General features: G+C 34.8%; 2 protein-coding genes across 2 annotated transcripts; one reads left to right on the plus strand and one right to left on the minus strand.

Annotated features, from left to right (window-relative positions):
* Positions 1 to 436: 436 nt before the first annotated feature.
* Positions 437 to 5,832, plus strand: LOC120076281. The gene is made up of 9 exons (XM_039030048.1): positions 437 to 1,228; positions 1,336 to 1,517; positions 1,623 to 2,392; positions 2,583 to 2,586; positions 2,695 to 3,016; positions 3,104 to 3,303; positions 3,708 to 3,784; positions 4,163 to 4,264; positions 4,665 to 5,832. The coding sequence occupies exons 1-9, from the start codon at positions 1,057 to 1,059 to the stop codon at positions 4,867 to 4,869; spliced, it is 2,034 nt and encodes a 677-aa protein (XP_038885976.1). The 5' UTR covers positions 437 to 1,056; the 3' UTR covers positions 4,870 to 5,832.
* Positions 5,833 to 6,218: 386 nt separating this feature from the next.
* LOC120076853 (biotin carboxyl carrier protein of acetyl-CoA carboxylase) lies at positions 6,219 to 12,017 on the minus strand. The gene is made up of 9 exons (XM_039030800.1): positions 11,726 to 12,017; positions 10,951 to 11,139; positions 9,793 to 9,857; positions 9,206 to 9,259; positions 8,655 to 8,909; positions 8,491 to 8,553; positions 7,844 to 7,912; positions 7,699 to 7,744; positions 6,219 to 6,457 (listed from the first exon to the last, which is right to left on the minus strand). Exons 1-9 carry the CDS (start codon positions 11,757 to 11,759, stop codon positions 6,396 to 6,398), a joined length of 837 nt encoding a protein of 278 aa, XP_038886728.1. The 5' UTR covers positions 11,760 to 12,017; the 3' UTR covers positions 6,219 to 6,395.
* Positions 12,018 to 20,151: the final 8,134 nt, after the last annotated feature.

The raw sequence follows: 20,151 nt of genomic DNA on the forward strand, positions 1-20,151 counted from the left end.
ATTAAATTAAATTTGCTAGATTTGTAGTAACTTTAAGAATTTTGCTATATGTATAAATAATTAGTCTAATTTTTGTCATTTGTTACAATTTTTCTTATTTTATTTTTTTAATTAATTAATAAATATTAATACTAAAAAGAAAAGTGAATATTTAATAACAAATCATTACTAACCAAATAGAAATAAAATTTAAACTTTAAGAATAAAATTGAAGAAACTTGGGAATAAATAAAAACTAAAGACAAATTGTAGAAAAAAAAATGTATATTCCCCTCAAATTAAAACAAACTTCAAACTTTTCGAAAAGCATTAAATTAGACTAAAAAAATTGGAGAGAGGTTGAGATTGAGAAGAATCAACCTCGGAAAACTTAGAAATTGGAAATGACAAATTTCCCCTTTTGTCTTTATGGCACTATTTAATAGGAGAAGGGTAAAATCGTAATTCCAGGAATCATAACTTAACTGCTCGTCTTCTAACCCAGTTCCATTAAAGTCCCGCCCTTAGGCTCTGCCTAAAGCTTTCACGTCTCGCATTTCTAACTTCCTCACTCTCTTTCTTCTTCTGTGGCGTTCTTCGGGTCTTCGCACACGTATTCGCCGCCGGCGACAAGTTCCGTCGACTCTCACGATTTCTTATTCATCTTCCAGTGAGTCTCGTACGTCTAGGCTTCGTTTCAGTTTTGTTTTCAAGTATTATGTTCATCGTCAACCTCTGTATTAGCTTGCATTGCGTCTCTGTTGTTTTAGACAAGTCTTTTTGATCATTCTCTGAGGATAATCTACTGTTGATCTTTGGATGCATACTGTCTGTAAGTTTATTTTCATCTGTAACTGATACATCTAGATTTCGCTTCAGTTTTGTTTTCAAGTATTACGTTCATCGTCAACCTCTGTATTAGCTTGCATTGTATCTCTATTGTTTTAGACAAGTCTATTTGATCATTCTCTGAGGTTAATCTGTTAAATATTGAATGCATACTTTCTGTAAGTTTATTTTCATCTGAAACTCAGTTTTAAGGTCTTTTAATTTTCGTGAATTTTTCTTCGATCATAGATGGGCGGTGGGAGGAAGACTCGGACCTTTACAATGCAGGAAAAAGGCTTACCTCCTTGGACGTCAAATGGCAGCGTGACCGCCAGAAACCTTGGAAAAAGTAAATTGGCTGGAGTTATTTTCGGTTGCAAGCACAACACAATGCAAGAATGTCTTTCCGAACAATTGTTTGGTTTGCCTACTAGTTCCTTCTCTGATCGACATTCTATTTTTAAACAATTTAGTGTTCTTATTTCTCTCATTTCCCTGACAACAAATGAATTCTAAATTCTTGAATAGGATTGTCGACTCCACATATCTCTTATGTACGGAATATCAACCCCGGTTTGCCTCTGTTTCTCTTTAACTACAGTGACAGGAAGCTTCATGGTATATTTGAGGCTACTAGCAATGGTAATCTGAATATCAGTCCGTATGCTTGGGCTGCTGATGGTATGGATTATACTCCATATTCTGCACAGGTATTTTTTTTTTATTCAAAACACTAACTGTGCTGCCGATGCTTAGACTTGTAGAAGATTGTTGGATGTTCCTAATTTTCAGGATCTCATTATTTTGTTGTTAAGGTTAAATTTAAGACGCGGATGCAGTGTCACCCCTTGTTGGAAGATCAGTTTAGGCCTATCATTGCTGACAATTATTATGAGGCAAAGCTTTTTTGGTTTGAGCTGGACCAACGACAGACAAACAGGTTGATTGCTTTGTTTTCATATTCACCAATCCTGGAGACAGTTTCCCCACCGGAGAGACCGAGCAGTTCACTCAAATCTTTGCAAACTATCAATGTAAGAGAAGACAGCAACAGTGAGGTGTTTTCTTCAAACATGAATGTTGCTCGTCTAGATTCAAAGAAAAAGTGGAGCTCCTTGTTCAAGGGATCCCATACGGATGTGAGAGAGGATGGTGAAGATTGCAAGAAAATGACATTTGAATTAAACCTTTCTAATTCAAATAATTCATGTTACCAGTGGGAGGGGCCTTCTTGTGCACCACATTCTTCTGAAGAGGAAAGCAAGTCTTGTCTAGCTCCTATCAATGGTTCTGAAAGACGAAGTGAAATTGAAGAACCTGCATTCTTCACTTCATCCTATTATGATGTCGAAGTTGAATGTGATGAGTATAAGTCAGCAGCTTTGGAGGTGAATATTCCTTATACAAATATTGAAGACGCAGCAGAAAATATGGAGGGAGATGCATTTTTTGTAAGTGATGAAGAGAATTCGTTAGAGGATAATCATGAGGACATTCAAACTCATTTGAGTTCTGATTGTCAGCTTGTAACTCAGGTACTTGGGCATCCCTTTTGCCCCCTTATTTGTTTTGGTCCCCAAGACATGTACCTGTCTACTCTTTATTTATTTTACTTCGTCTGATCTATACATTATGGTCTACAATTCACGAAAACAGTTACTAGCCGAAGTCAGAGAGCTGAAGTTGTTACACAGAACACAAGTTAAAAAAATCAATTTATTGGAGCAGGAGCTGGTATGACTCATTTTGCATGGCGATGCTTCTTTGTTATTCAGATCTGTAATTGAATGTTCTCTTTAAATTGAGTTTTGTTAATGTGTTTACGCCTCTTTCAAATTTTCATCTTCATGATTAACTAAATTGAGGCATAATTGTGTTGCAACATAGGCTGGATCAAAAAATGAAATTCAAAGTTTAAGAAGCTGGTGTGAGATGTTAGAAAGTGGTATGAATTCTAAGCAGAGTAGCATGGGAGGAAAAGAGCTTCAGTCAACTGAAGAGATTCCTGCAAACCTTGATGAATCGATATTGATACTGGGAGGCTTTGATGGTTCTTGGTTATCAACCATGAATTGCTATTATCCTTCCAGGGATATTATGGAATCTCTTCCTGCAATGAGGTCTGTGCGTTCACATGCCTCAACAGCTAAGTTAAATGGTGAAATTTATGTTCTTGGTGGTGTTAATGGAAACGTGTGGTATGATACAGGTATTTGTTTCAAGCTTCTGTTATTAAATCATTTCTCTATGTTGGTTTGACCTATGATAGTGACATCGCAACTTTTATTATTTGTAGTTGAATCATATAACCTAGGAAACCGTCAGTGGGTTAATCAACCCTCAATGGGTCGAAAGAAGGGAAGTTTGGCTGGAATATCTTTAAACAATAAAATTTTTGCAATTGGTGGTGGAAATGGAGTTGAATGTTTCGCAGAAGTAGAAATGTTCGATTTAGATGTTGGAAGGTGGACCCTAACTTCATCCATGAGACACGAGGTATCTTTTTTACTTTTAGAATATGACATCACAAACGCACGGTGAGGGTTTTAAACAACAACTCATGAAAAGGGTTACTAATACTTCAATCCTTGAACGATTTGGTTACGATAGAAATAGCTGGATAATGTCTCTTAAGCTAGGAAATGGTAGGTCTTGCAAAATTCAAGAGTCGTTTACTTTTATCCTTTTGTCAGTTATCTAAGCTTATGTAAAAGATCATGAATTTGGTCACTGTTACTAGTGCTTCTTCCATTTTTAAAAAAGAGTATCAATTTTTATGACATTTACTTTCTAGAGGAAGATTTCACCTTCTACTTCCTAGTTTCAAATTAGAAAGTTGGAATTTTCAAATTTGTATTGTGGACAAGGCAGCATGTCTTAACAAGGTCTAATTTAATTAGAGATTTTCTCTTGCTGCTGGCGAACTCAATGGCATTCTCTATGCTGTTGGAGGATTTGATGGGAAGAACTACTTACGGTAAGTCTATATTCACTGCAGTATTGGATGTGCATAAATCAATTCTTGTTGACGATTTTTGGCCTGACTTTACTCCATCTAGGTTGCATAATTTTTCTTTGGAGATCCTTGTAGTTTCTCTTAGGTTGCCATTTATTGAATCATGGATGATTTGAGGCATATCGCCTATTCTTCCTAGCTCGACAGTCAACGCTGATAATAAAATACATTCTTTGTCTGGTAGTCCAAAACAGTGCACAGCAAAGAATAATAATTATAATAATGAAAATAGACTAGTGAAAACTAAAATAATAACAATAATAAGAGTTCATGGAGTTGGGAGTTGCTAGGAATCCCGTGAGAATTTGACTTTGACTTGATAGATATTTGGAACCTCAGATCAGCAGAAATGTTTGACCCGCGGGAGAAATCGTGGAGAGAAATTGCAAGTATGTCTACAAGGAGGGGATGCCACTGCGTGGCTGTACTCAACGAAAAATTGTAGGTTTTTCTCCTCTTTTCCATTAATTTCAACTGCCTTATTAGCTGAACTCATATCCATTTCAAAAGCTAATGATCAATATTAAAGGTGAAACGTTAGGTGGGGGGATAAAATCCAAAGATTACATATTTTAATCACAATTTTAAAAATATAATACTGGTTTGAGTAGAAATTATGTGTATATAAAATTCATTTTCTTTTATAAAAAAAAAAAAAAAAAAATTGTCTATAACCGTTTGTTGATTGTCAAATAGTAATTTACTACCACCATTTTAGTTTATTATGAATAAAATCGTTTGTTAAACATATAACAAAATCATCATTCATAAAACTACCATTTCAAAATATTTTAGTAACGTATTATTTCTTAAACCATGATGGCGGAGTCTGTTTTTGTAGATATGCATTGGGTGGATATAACGGAGATGACTTCATCGCAACTGTAGAGGTATTTGATCCTCGTCGCGGTGTGTGGACAATAATAGAGCCCATGAATGAAACAAGGGGCTACTCTGCTACTGCCGTGATTGGAGATACAATATATGTTTTCGGTGGTATGAAAAACATGGAACTTTCGGAAACGGTATGTCATTTGATTTTTTAGCCGTGGTAAAGTTAGTTCAACGATTGAAAATAGCTTATAATAGCCTGGGCAGGGGAGAAGCTTAATAATGATGGACGGTTTGTTTTGGAGGGCTTGTAGTTATTCTCCTTTATATGGATATTCAAAACTTATAGTCGTGTTTTTTTATGTAAAAAAATTTAGTAGATTCAGACTCACTTTATATTGTGTTTCAAGATATGATTATTATGGGTTTAATAAGTAGACATGGATGAAGAAGCTGGAGACCTGGACCAGGAGTGCAGAGTGGAATGAAGGTATCCACAAGTAGAGCCTGCAAAGTAAAGATGTCCATTTTCTCTATGGGATGGGGACCTATCCCTCTAATTTGGAGGGATGTCTCATTTAGGTGGGAAATAAAAAAAAATTCCCAGAAGGTCAAATGAAGGATTGAGAAGTCATCTCTGATCCATCTTGTCCCATGGATATGTAAAGATTTGGGACTTTCATCCGGTAAACATTAAGATATTTTAAAAAGTTTAAAGCACTTTGAAAATTTTGACGGAGGAATAAAAATAGAATTATAAATAAGAAATAACATTTTTGATTGGGAGTCTGAGAGATTCCAAAATGGATTTCAAATGAATTTTGTTGTTTTTGCTAAAAGATGTCTAAAACATGATTTTGTGATCAGATTGCGTAAGATTTCATAGAATTTTGAGTTGAATTATTCATTTCATAGAGAGATCTGAGATGCATGACTCATGGAAGGGATGAAAAACCTTTGGAGAATGAAAAAGAAAATGGTGAGAAAAGTTTGACGAATCTTAGAGAGAAGATATTATGAGAGAATCAACCTGAAGAGATAGAATACCGTAATGTTTTTTTAAAATAAATAAATAAATAAATAAATACGAGATAAGAGAATCAAGCTTCTTACATCAAACTAGTAAGTAAAATGTATTCGATAACAAAAAGTAAAACAAAACAAAAAAAAAAAAAAAACATTTTTAACAAAATGAAAAGTTGAAAGCCAAAAATAAAAAATTCTTTAAACAATGACGATTGAAAATTAAATTTCTGAGTATGAAAATAACGGTCATGCCAGTTGAGTGGCTCATGTTAGCTTTTATGAATAAAATGTTATCGAACCTATTCTGCTTTTCTTGTTTTATCAACACAAAAATGTAAAGTTTCTCATCAAACATTTAGCACGTTTACTTTGTGAAAAAGAAAGAAAAATAAAACAACACAAAACCCAAAATAGTTTAAAAAAATTTATCAAATGACCAAAATATCAGCGTCCACCTATCTCGCAGTAGTACTATCACACAAAAATAATTATAATCAGACTCGCACAGAAAGAAAGAAATAAAAGGAATGAATCCAGATTAGAAGTATAGGCAGGTTAATTAAAATCTTTTATTATAACAAAACTCAAAAACCTACACAAAGTACGTATGAGCAATCAATCCCCCCGTTGTCTAACCACGTTTTAGTAGAGAGACAGCAAGACAAAAAAGAATGATCAAAATCAGAAATCTGCAAACCTTGATCCTCAAAAAGTTTTAACGGATTCCATGGAACGCTGGCAAAACAGCAACGAGGGGGTCGCCGTAGCCAACCGCTTCTGCAAGCCATTAAATAAAATTAAGAGGGAAACTCTCATGACCCGTTTGGTTCTGGAAATAAAAGGTGGGAATAAGAAATGATATTCAATTACCATGTTTGGTACAAGTTAAAACCTTGGGAATGAAATTATCTTATTCCAATGCATTTCATATTCTCATCCATAAAGGTTTTTCATAACCACTCAAATAGATATGTTTTCTCTATTTCCAATGGTTTTTCTCTCTCTTACTTTCTGTCTTTTCATTTTATTTGTTTTTGTTCTTTGTTGATATTGGTTAATTTATTTAATTTTAATATGTTTAAATTAAATTTATAATTGACATATACAATCAATTTTATTAATAATAATGTTAATATAATAATTTATTCTATTATTATGAATTAATATGAAAAACCATAATCTTTTAAAGAAAATATGAATAACCACAATTATATTTGCTTAAATCCTTTTTTATAGATAATATATATTAATATCATAAATTATTTACTAAAATTATTAATTAGTCTTTAAAAAATATTAATTAATTAACTCATAATAAAATATGTTAATTTTTTTCAATTAAACAACTTGTACACTTGTACTCCTAGATTTAATCTATAATCATAGTTATTTTTTAAAAATTAAAAATATTGTTTGATGATTTAAAAATCATTTAGTTTATACCAACTTCTTTTGTATATTTGGCTTAAAATTGACATTAAACAATTAGTTAATTAAAATTACATGAGAAAAAAAAAAGAAAATAGATATTTAAATTAATTACCAATAGTTTTTTAATAAAAATTGATAATATAAATGTGCAATATAAAAATTTGAATTGATAATAAATATATTAAACTAAAGGGTGAATGGGTAAATTTAGTTAAATTTTAATGGCTTAAAATTGATTTAATAACTTAATGTAATAAAAATAAATTAACAAATGATAATTAATTATTGAAATTATTATTTTTTTTAATTTTATACTTTATAATTAAATAAAAAGTATAACACATTCTCATACATCCTATTTCTATTCTCATACATAACTAAATACAGTCATCTTTGATTCCCAGACAAGGACATCTTATTTTTAGACATCTTTATTCTCAGGAATCTATAAAACCTTAATCCAAACGACCCCTCAATGAACTTCAAATTCAACCATAGTTCAGACTTTGAGAAGTTGCATAAACATAGTAAGATTTTATACTTCCACAATTTTTAAAAAATAATCAGAGTAAACAGAACAATCGTACCTCCTTCCTTGAAGAGAACCTTCAATACTTCTCCGGCTACATCTGACTGCTCAACAATGAATTAAGGGTGAAAAATTAGCATCAATGGCTGCTGCTGCTATTGAGGTTTTGCTTAAAAATATTGCATTGAAATGTTAACCTGTACCTTTACAGGAAGTTCAGTGCCAAACTGATCCACGTATCCAATTACTTGTCCTTCCTTTATTACGTCATTCTGTGCATGAAAGAAGCAGCTACATCACGAACTATGTGATTTGTTGCTAAATTTGACAAAAATGTAAAACTAAATTTGCAAAAGGTGCTTGAAAAGTTGTAAACATGTTAACATGATCGAGGCTAGTAAGAACTTAAGTTTTAGCTTCATTGTTAGGGTGAGATGACTATTCATGCATTTCCTATCATCAATCTGACCAGGTTTCATATAAACTGAGAAATTAGAAAAGACGGCTCTAGTTGAAGTAGGTTGATCACTCATAGAACAGATCATTTGTTCTAAGGATTGATCGTACTTTAAATCACAATTTTTTAGCAGTAGCACAAAGAATCCCAGTTGAAACCATCACTAAATGATAGAGTCACGCTTCCATCCATCCACTTGGTGGTATATATTAGGTACTTAATACTGTCCAGTATTTTAACGTGCCGGGTTTTCTTTCTTTCTTTTTTCCAAAGAATAAGAAGATCTGGACTATCCAGGGTTTCCAGTTAAAGTGACAGGATCCTGTCCCTTGATTCAACAATTTGAAAGTTAAATAAGTAACTGAAGATAAAAAGTAGGCTTGAAAGCAACACCTCTTTGCAGATCGGAGGCTGCTTCTTTCCTTTTACTGTCCTGCCCCTTCGGAATGATCCAACCTAATGAAAGCACAAGCAAAATTTCAATTATTAGGATTTCTCAGAGTTAAATATTCTTCCTTTCAGATGAAACAGAAATGACATATTAATGCATTACATACCGTAGGAGAAGATACCAAAACGTATCCTTTTGATCCAGATGCCTCCAAAGCTGCTAGCTTTGACGACTTCTCTAAGGGAACATTCGTAAAAGGAGTTGTTTTCTCTGAAGAAGGTTTTGGAGGTGCTGGTAAGGTAGGAGCTGATTCAACCATGGGTTTGGATGGAATTGGCGGAGGTACTGTTGGAGAAATGGCAGAGAGAGGAGCTCTTACTACTCCAATATTCCGCTTCAAATGCATTTCAAACTCTCCAACCTACAGTAGATAACAAAAAGGCAAGTCAATACAAGCATTCCGAACTCTCCAATCTTTATGTCCCTAAAACTTAGTCTGGGCTAAACAAAGAGAATTAAACAGATTCAAAATGCAGTTTCTTTTTTCATTGGTTGACAACCATGTGATGTATATCATTATAAGAGTCTCTCGTATAGTGTTCTTCTCGTTCTCATGAAAATCATGATATTAGGTGAAGGATAAACTGAAGAACTCTTATCCCTGCGTGGCTGTTCAAATATAAAAAAGCATTTCATAAAATTGGAATTTCTATACACCTTTAGTTTTAGTTCAGCGATCTCTGTTTCATCACAGACCTCCAGCACCAATGCCTGATGATTTCAAACAGTAGATAAGTCAGTTCAATTCAGAAGGATAGGACGTAATAGTTCAAAGAGGCATATACAACGTTACTATTAATCAACTTTGAAAAAATGATATCAGAATCAGTAGATTTCAAGTGCAAAATTCAACTTCTCAACTGTTAGAAAAGAATATTCGAACTTCAGGAAGACATTATGAATGAACAAGGCACAAAACTTACGGTTGTCTTTGAATAAGCACTGACAAATACACTCAGCAAGTAATCGGGGAAAAAAACTCTTTAATATTATGGGTATAATTCCAAGGTCTATTCTGTTTCAGCGGGTGGCCATGACACTCTAATTCAGTACCATATTGCAAGGTTCATCCCATGTGTATAAAAACCATGAAGGACAAACCCATAACATACGAGTTTCAGTAAGTTTCTCGTCATACAAAGTTTCAGATGAAGTTCTAATGGTTACTCATGAAGCCGTGCCCATGAAAAGTGTCTTCTTTTCATTAGGAAAAAACAGGAACAGAAGATCAAATTTAAACTCACTTCAAATCCATTTGGAAAAGTTGCATTTGCTGCAGGCTTCTTCTGTACTGAACCCTGGACGCTATCTGTCAATATCAAGTTGAAGGTATGAAAGCCAACAAAAGCGTAACTCTGTGGTAGTTTAAAGCGAAACATAATAGTAAAGTTGCAACTAAGAAACTGAAATAGTTCACCATGGATGAAACACATGAACTACTCATGCATAAGTAAGTTATCTTCGATAGAGGGATGATTTCGTTCTACTAAAGTAGGAGTTTGTTCTTAACACTTAGCGAGCTTGACATATCTGACAAAGAAGCATATGAATATTTTAGTAAGACCAGGTCAATTTTGGAGGGGCAGTTTTGAATTTCCTGCATGGCTTTCTTAAAATGAGACCGATAGCCATACAGTAAGGAGCCAGTTTGGGGCTGAGAGAGAATTCCTGTACAAGGTAACAACAAGGTTTCGTAGGGAATTAAGTCTTGGATGTGGGAGACAGCAACACTTGAATCTGCTACCTATACGTGTCCTTAAAACCAGATCATACCTCTAGCTCTCTTCTTAATGCAACAGAAATATGGACATCATTTTACCCAACTGAGCAAAAGGTACGAATTTATAAATTAACAAATACGGTGCATATGATGATCAAATATATTGCCATATCAGTAGCTGGCATTAGAAAGCATAATTTTAGCAGGAATGCTTATTCATGCATGCTGTGTGTGTGTGTGTATATATATATAAACTCAAATTTTGACACTTTTTTAAAAAATATATATATAGAAACTACTTTCATTTGGAAAAATATGAAATAATACAATGGGATACAGAAAAACCAAGCACAAAAGGGCCCTACTAAAGAAAGGGCCTCCAACTAGGAGTAAAGTTATCTAGTGTACAATTACAATAAGTCTTTGAAACCCAAACACAAACCCAAAGAGAAACATAAAAAATCTCCCTAAGGACCACTTTTTGGCACCCTAGACATGTCACGACATACACATGAATTACAAAGACCATATATTGAAAACCTAGATGTGATATTTTAACTTCGTTTGCGACAAATAATCATGTTATAGATACTATTTTGTCTTCATGCTTACTGCTACAATGGATAAGAATGGCTATCGCCTATACAGTCAGAGGAACTTCAACTACTACAATAAAGCTTACCCTTGGGTTTAGCAGTTTCAGTAACTTCAGGCGTCTTTGTGCATGATACCACTGTCCTCTTCAGGTTTGTTAGAGTATGGATGGGCTTACCAAAAATTGACGGTCCTTGAATGCTCGACTTATTAGTATTAGACACATACATTTTACTTGGTTTCTCAATTAACTGCAGACGTGAACCACCTGCAAAATCTGGAACCACACAAAATAATATACACGTTTAGATTCTTATTGTGAGCGATTCCTTATAAATATTTTAAATCTTTCATCCTCAGGTTGTTCATGATCAACGGCCGAAAGCAAACATTACTTTTAAGTCCACGAAACTAATTTGCTAAATAAGGTATGCTGCCTGCTAGGCTGCTAACATACCAAGGCTACCTAAACTAAAGAGAATTCAAGAAACGCAAATGTCTGAAAGAATTTTGTTCAAAACTCGAAGAAACGAGTGAATAAAATCCTTCACCGCCAATTATCGTAGCTCAAAATATAAGTAAACCATACACTAGATCCGGAAATGCTACACTATATTCCATTTCCGAAATGAAAATTCACGGTCAGAGAAGCTCAGCTCACTCATAATTCAACATTGCGAAATTACACTCACATTTCAAAGAATTACTCAATAAAAAAATCGGCATCCAAAAATTAACATTACAGTACGAGGAAAACTTCGCGACGGTGAGGAAAAGGCAAAATCATTGCGCAGCGCAAGCAGACAAGTGAAAAATGAAAGAAAATTGCATACAAGGCGAGAGATGGAGAGAGAAAGACTTACAGTGGAAGGATCGAAGCGTAGCGGAGGACTCCATGGAAGAGAGGGAGAAGTGAACTCGAAGGCAGCGGAGAAGGCGAAAGAACGTTGAGCAGAAAAGGAGCAACAGGGAAGAGCTTCGAAGTTTATGCGGATTGCGGAGATATGGAGGCAAAATCGAGAGAGGAAAAATGGAGTTATAGTGTCCCCAGTTGTGAGTTGTGACTCGTCACCGTTGGAAGATGTTAAGCTTTGAAATCTCCGCCCATTCTCATTAGTTTCTCCGTGTAATAATAGCTTTCCTCGGAGCTTCTTTCCTCATTTAGTTGGATTATTATCACCTGGCTGCCATCCACTATGATTAATATGCAACCGCACGCAGCAACTGAAATCCCCATACGGCCTGTCTCGTCTTTCCAAGGGCCTATTTCAACTACTGGGCTTACCATGAATGAAGCTCCATCAAATCCACCAAATTGACTCCATTTTTCTTTTAGAAATTGTAATATCACTAAATTTTCAAAAGATTTTTTTTTAAATGAAGCATAAATTTTAAAATTATAAAATTAAAAATAAAATTATTATCAAACAAGGCATAATTAGTTTCTAATTTTATTACTGTTCATGAAATCGAAGTAGTTTGATTGTTTCGACATGTTTTTTCTTTCATTTTTTTTTAAATTTGAACTTCGCGTTCATTTATACTTTTAAAAAAAAAATCACTAGGTAAATTTTAATTTTAGATATAAAAGACCATATACATTGAAGTTAATATGACTTAAGATATAATAACCAAATTAGACATAATACATTATGTTTATGTTGATATTTAATTAAAAAGATTTTATTGTATTAGTACAAAATTTATATCTACTAACTTTATTTAAATATAATGTTGATATTTGTTTACTAACTTATTTCCATAATTTTAGGGTTTATATTCTTGATTTAATTAGATTTTACATAATTGATAGTTTCATATTTGACTCCTTAATTATGGGGAAAGTCCAAAATTGTAGTTTAGTATTACTCTTGTACAAAATTATTCATTATTTTCTGTCAATAATGTCTTTCAAGTTGATATCAGAGCTAACATTCTTTTGTTTCGTTGAACCTTGAAAATATGAGTGGGAAAGATGATGTTCTTATTAATTGGAGAACCGAAGAGTTTGTAAATCAAAGAAGAATTGAAAAGAAAAGGCAAACTTGGTACGATGATAGAATAAAAAAGAGTTAGCCTTGGATTGAACAAAGTTTCACTAAATTAAGGGAAGACGAAGTTAATGGCACCAAGCCCAAGGGACTTGTTTGAGCCCATAGAGGGCCTTACATAGACGATACACATGGTGAGGCTTAAGAGGATTGACAAAGCCTTAAGGTTGAGACATATAAACAACCTCTTTTCGAAGGGCCACTGAGAAAAGTATTGTTTACATCCAACTGACGAATAGGCTAATTCCAAGTGGCAACAAGAGAAAAAACTAGACGAATGGTCACAGGCTTGATCACAGGGCTGTATGTTTCATGAAAGTCAATGTTAGGTTTCTGAGAAAAACCCTTAGCTACCAATCGTGCTTTGTTACATTAAATAAAGCCATCCGCTGCACGTTTGAGTTTGAAAACCCAATTGTTACCAAAAAGGTGCTGAGACGGATCAGGGAGGACGAGATCCCAAGTGTGATTTCTCTTGAGAGTATGATTTCATTAGTCATGGCTTGATGCCAAATAACAATAGGAGAAACATCAACAAATTGAAGAGGTTTAGTTTGAGTCCGATCAATAGGGAAGCTGAGATGGGAGAGGCAACCAAAAAACTGACGCGGTTGAGAAATCCCAACCTTGCTGCAAGTGACCATAAGATGAATGATGGTGTTGGTAGCAGATGGGGGTGAAGGCTCAGGTGAGGGTGAGGTGATGATGGGACCTTGGATAGGCAAGGGCACCGTGACAAGTAAAGTAAGGGAGGATAGTGGGGCAAGGAATGTACTTGAAAGAAGCGAATTCCTTAGCAAAAGTACGTGAATGCATGTGCTTTCGAAATTTGTTTTGAAAATTGTGAAAACAAAGAAACATACAAAATACAAGGATAAACATAAAGTACATAATCATATTTTTACAATAAGGAAGGGGACTTACCTTGAAGACTTTCTTCAATACTTCCTTTTCTATGTCACGAACACTTCGTACCACAAACATCTCATTTGAATTTCTTTACATGGACTCCGATAGTACACCACCAACGAACCTTCCTTGCTATTCTCTAGCAAGAATTGAGATGATGAGATCTCTACTTTGGAGAAGGGAAGAGCCATTTTTATAGATTGAATAGTTCTACAAAAATTCTTTTTGAGAGAGAGAGAGTGTGTGTGTATTTTTTATTATGTAGACAGGAAATTGAGTGTGAGATATTGTCCAAAAGAACTCCTCTCCTTCCATCAATGTCACAGAACCCTTCTGTGAATTACACGTGAGAGGAGAAATAACTCCCCTCAATCTCACGATAACTCCCTTGCTAATTATAGGGAACTTAACTTTATTTAATTTAATATTAAATTAAATCTTATTTAATTTAAATAAATTAAATAAACATTAGTTAATCCAATTAATTTATATCAATTAATTAAATATCATATATTTAATTATGTCATATTTGAATCATATTCAAATGTATTTCCTCTCATATACTACAGTTTCAATATGAATCTCATTCACATTAATCTTAACATATACTTTTAATATGAATCTCATTCATATTGAATTTAACCTATAATTATAATATGAATTTCATTAATATTATTTAGTATTTTTAATCTTATTCAAGTACATTATTCTCTCATATAACCTATAGTTTTAATATGAACCATATTCATATTAATTTTTACTTATAATTTTTTATAAATCTCATAAATAATATTTGAATCTTATTCAAATATTTATCTCTCTCATATAATAAAGTATAATTTGGAATCTTATTCAAAACTAACTTTATATTATAATGTATGTATATACATTATACTAATTTTATCTTACAATTAATTTCCTTATTTAATTTGAACAATTCAAATTAATCCAAAATGAATTAATTTTTGTTTATTTAATTTGAACAATTCAAATTAATCCAAAATGAATTAATTTTTATTTGACCCTTAGTGAGCTAGCAAGAGGGCTTTATGGACATACAGATCAGAAACTCCTATGATGCAAGACTAATTAATTAAACTCTTTAATTAATTAATCAACATTCATTAAATGCAGGTCACTCCATTAAAGATCCACAACTGCACTCTTCTAATTGTAGATATATTCTTGTATCCATGGATATAACCAATCAACAGTAAATCGACCATTCACGAATTGCTCATAATTACAACTTAGTCAAATTATTGTTTTTCCCCTGTAATTACATCTAACTCCTTAAGTCTTACTGATCCTCTAATGAAGAACCTGTTTATGGTCCTACCATAAAAAAGCCTATCTCGTGCCAGTGAGAGGGAGGGGCTCTATTGTTCAAGACCTGAAGTCAGCACTTAAGAGAGCAATTCATCTACTTACCCTAAAAATGGGAAGAAGTGAATTTCATCTTGTGTAGCGATGTTCCCAGCTCCCTACTTGGACAAATCCCCAAAATGGTAGATATATTGAGTTGACAAATCTATCCACTCTCATCCATATAGATGAAAGAACTGCCTTCATAGATAAAAGTTCATAACTCATTTAGGATTGAGGTTGAATCACCTATGGTCATCCTATGAAATGTTAATCTCTTCAATCAACGATGTTATAAAGAGAGATTAATCATTTCGTGGTCCGGTCTTATACAAACTTTTTGTATAAGGTACCTTTACTCATATGTCTACACATGAATGATTAAGATCAAATCATTTGTAACACTTTACAATTTTTGTATCAATTACAAAGTGGATCGTATCCATAGTATCACCAAGATAAGGCACCCAATCTTATCCATATACTACAGACCATTTAAGTTATTACTTAAACATGATTCACCTGTATGTCAGCTACATACAAGTTTAAGTTACATGAAATAACTTTGGATCTTTCTTTAATGGATTATTTCATGTATAAAATAATCAAACATTATACCAAATAACATATAACTACGAGGCTTTAGGGCATACATCCCAACAGTGCAATTTTGATCAGAAGAAGATGATGTAGTTGAGGTTGAGGCAAGGGAGGGTGAGGAAGGATGAGGCATGGTGAGAGACACCACAGGGGGTGTAGAGGAGACATCGGTGGATAAGGTGGAGTGAATAGGTGGCCAATATAATATGGAGAAAGTATGGTTATCAGAGGAATGTGAACCAGAATGTCTGAGAAATCCTTTTGAAAAAGGGAAGTCTTGTTCATTAAAACACACATACTTGAAAGTATGTATACATTCGAAGGGGCTGAGGCATCTATACCCTTTGTGATTGCCACTGTACCCTAAAAAGACACATTTTTCAATATGAAAATCAAACTCATGGGACTGATATGGTGTCACACCCCCTCTCGAGTTCACCTTTTTAACTCAACAGAAGGCGTGAGGACAATAGATACCATATTTTCATGAAATCTATTGTCCAACTTTCCTAACTTGTTTAAACAAATAAACTTACAGCGGAAATTTTTAAGAGAACATACAACAACCATATTTCATAAAATTATTTTTATTTACAACTTATGTACATGGTACACTTTATGAGCCCAAAAATGCATAACTAGTCTATGTGTACTATTATTTACAAAATCAACACCTTGATTCCTTTTTAATTAAGTTCTTAAGTGGTAGTGCAACAACAGAGTTGTCTTTAAGGAAAATGACCAGTACCTGGGGAAAGAACCATTAAACTGAGTAAGCTACTAACTAAGTGAGTAACTTATAACATAACATAAATTTCATGCACAATACTGGAAGCTAAAATTGAACTGCGTACTAGACAAACACATCATGTCTATATAATTTAAACTTATCTTTTCTGAAGGCATAGCTTTAACATCTGGAAGGAATAACTATTCTGATCTTAAGTTAAGAGAGAAACCTTTTGTTCGTCCCCTTAGTTACCTTAGCTTTCATACAACATATCATATCTAAACATATTAATAGCTAAGAGAGAGACCCTTTTGCTCAACTCCCAATCATAATCTATACTAAGGTGTGTACCCTTTTGCCATCACCTTTTAATTGATCTATATTTGAGGGAGAGACCCTTTTGCTCAGCCCTTTGCCCTATTTTTTTTTAAGAGTGAGTCCCTTTTGCTTAACCCTTTAACCTAGCCTTGTCTAAGGGAGAGTTCCTTTTGCTTAACCCTTTATCCTAACCTTTAAACTTGTCCTATGTGCACATAGAGCTATACTAGATCCTATCGTCAAGGATCACAACTAAAACATTCATGGAACATTCATAAAGCATTTAGACTCACTCATCGTTTTCTCTTGGTGACTTTCTCAGGAAATTCCTCAATCAGCTCCTAGCGCTGTTTCCTTGAAATTCTCCTTTTTCCAAAGAAAACCCAAATTAGTCAATAATTCTTTTAATAATTCAAAATTATTCTCTAAATAATCTTAAAAATTGGAATAACCAGCTTACCCCCTTTTAAAATAACCAAAATAGGCTTAACTATTCAAAATAGCCCCTTTAGAGGTTATTTGGCAGCTGGTGCACGTCTGTACGTGCAGGTGGGCTGGGACGCATGCTGATGGGCGGTAGACTTCGCACATGGCAGCGGTGGGTGGTGAAATGCGTGTAGACATGCGCTGTGATATGTCCGTCCAGATGCGCGTCTGGCGAGGGCATGCACGTGAGCGCTCGTGCTGGCGAGGATGCGCGGCAGTGCTGCGCAACAGGCCTATGCATCCAGCTGTGCCATCCAACTTTCAACACAACCTCCTTCTTTTCCAGAACTCCAATTACAATAGTAGCTTGGGGCTCCTCACTATACTCGTTACCGAGCACTTTCACTTTAATTTCACTCAAATGGCACGAGTGGATTGTGAGAGTTGATTGCCCCAACATGCCCTATTTATAGGCGTCCACAAATCTTCTCAGCTTGACCTCTAGCTTGGTTGCATGTCAATGTGCCCTTTTCTCATGCTGCCAACACCAACCCTTTGCCACATTAAGACTAAAAGTGTCCTCACCACCTTCAACCAATGCAACTCCTTCAATTTGCATGTCTTCTCATGCGCCCACCTCAATTTGCATGGAATCTAAGACAACACTTTGTTAGCCATATGTCTGGATGAATTGCTAACTCAGCCTTGCTCTCCAAGTTTCCTTTATCATCACAACCTTCCAATTACATGGTCGCATGCTTACTTGATTGCATGATTTGGCCATTGTATCACCTTTCTTTGTGCCATACTAACCTCAAGTCATCGCAAGCCCTTACTTGGCCGCATACTCTTCTCTTCGCATGACTCACCCTTGATGCATGCGTTCAACTAGGACTATGATCATCGAATGCCACCATACTAACCTTGTCCTATGCACTCGTGATGCCTTTTCTAACCTCGAATGACCTTGACACATAATCAACATTAACGCATAGCACACCACCACCACATGGCCAAGCTTTATTAATGCATGACTAGGGCCCTTTAGCGCATATCTAGCCTCGGCCATAAGACCCTTAGTCAACAACTCCATGCACCAACTGAAGGATCTCTTACCGAAGAGTTCCATGAGCGCGTTCGGATCGCTCCAATTTTATAGTGACCGAAATAAAACAATATACATTCAAACGTACAGTTATGCAAATGAACAGTCAATTAAAGGCATGCTTTGAACAAAAATAAATGAGGGAGAGAGTTGTCATACTAGTTGAAGACGTTCTTCAAACTTTGGAACTCAATGTAGTGGAAAACTCTACCCGATCAACCAACGCCCGAACAACCGCACGAACATGAACGCCGCGGGGACGATACCACTAGAAAAGAGCTCTAGGTATTCTTGGAGTGAGAACCCAAAGCGTGGTCTTTGGTGAATTTGGTAGAGGAAGGAGGAAGACCAGATCGTGTAGGCGATAAGAAAGTGGGTGGGGAAAAGGCGCTATCGTAAAGCACGATGCTTATCATTTAGGAGAAACTACACGATCATGAAGATTTTACCGAACGATCGCTTAGGAAATGATATATGATCGTTTAGAAAACTCGGCACACACTACGATCATTTAGGGAAGCTATTCGATCGTGTAGGAACTAGTGTGCGATCATTTTGGCGCGAGGTGGAAGATCGTTTAGGCGAAGAGTGACAATCATATAGGCTTTCAATTTTTTAAGCGATCGATCACTTATCACCAACGCGCTCTCTCTCTTTTTTCGGACTACTTACGAACGATTCAAAAATGAAACTAATTTCATTTTTAATTCATTAGTTACAATAACCGACACATTCCCACTAACGCACGTCCGAACGTGATTTTTGGGTTAATTATCATATAATTAACCAATTAAAATATTAATACATAAAATCATATTATATTTTTACCCTATAGTTTGATATCACATATCTACTATAGTAATTTTTTCTCTACTTGATATAAATCATATTTATATCTAATTTCTTCCAAAATAATATATCTCATATATTTAGCCAATTATATCATATATAAATTAACTAGTCCAATTATATCATATATAATCGAACTTTCTCTTGTCAATTTGAACATTTCAAATTAACCCAAACACTGATTCTCGACTTTATCCAAGCTACCCATGGGACCTAATGAACCTGTGGCTCGAAGCTCCAACGGTCCGTGAATAGCTGACTAAACTCTTTAGCCACGAGTCTACCATCCGTTAACTGTCAGGCATTCCACTAAAGACCAACAGCTAAACTCTTCTTACCACAGGTATATTTTGTGTCCATCAGATATAATCAATCATGAGTACGATGACCCTTCATAGATGCTCGTAAGTACAGCTGGACCAAATTACCATTTTGCCCCTATAGTTACATCTCACTCATTAAGTACCACTGATTCCTCTAATGAACAATACAACATAGTCTAACTATGTGTGAACACCTCTCGGGCCAAGAGAAGATGTGTGGCGCCACATCGTTCAAGCCCCGAAATCAGCCCTTAAGGGAGCTATCTAATCTAACTTTACCCTTCCTTGGGGAAAGGAGTGAATTCCATTTTGTGTAGATGAGTTTCCAGCTTTCAAATCAGATTATCCCCAAAATGGTAAATTTGAATCGGCGACCTGGTCACTCGCACCCATACAAAATCAAAGGATTGCCCTCAATGGCAGGAGTTCTTAACTCAACTCAGGATTGAGGTCATGTTACCTATGGTCATCCTAGTGAAGTGAAGTCTCTATCATGAACGGTATTATATGACGAGACGTTACACTTTGTGGTTAGGTCTTATACATCTTTGTATAGGACGCCCTCACTCGCTGTCTCCAAAACGAATGATCAGGATCAGACCATCTGTGACAA

This window comes from Benincasa hispida, chromosome 4, assembly GCF_009727055.1.
Source record: "Benincasa hispida cultivar B227 chromosome 4, ASM972705v1, whole genome shotgun sequence".
Classification (NCBI taxonomy): Eukaryota; Viridiplantae; Streptophyta; class Magnoliopsida; order Cucurbitales; family Cucurbitaceae; genus Benincasa; species Benincasa hispida.

Coding starts and splice junctions, on each gene's coding strand:
- LOC120076281 (XM_039030048.1), top strand. CDS start 1,057: ATGGGCGGTGGGAGGAAGACTCGGACCTTTACAATGCAGGAAAAAGGC. Junction 3,017..3,103: donor AAACGTGTGGTATGATACAG/GTATTTGTTTCA, acceptor TATTATTTGTAG/TTGAATCATATAACCTAGGA. Junction 3,304..3,707: donor CTTCATCCATGAGACACGAG/GTATCTTTTTTA, acceptor TAATTTAATTAG/AGATTTTCTCTTGCTGCTGG.
- LOC120076853 (XM_039030800.1), bottom strand. CDS start 11,759: ATGGAGTCCTCCGCTACGCTTCGATCCTTCCACT. Junction 9,260..9,792: donor CTTTTCCAAATGGATTTGAA/GTGAGTTTAAAT, acceptor TGAAATCATCAG/GCATTGGTGCTGGAGGTCTG. Junction 7,913..8,490: donor AGCCTCCGATCTGCAAAGAG/GTGTTGCTTTCA, acceptor TTTCATGCACAG/AATGACGTAATAAAGGAAGG.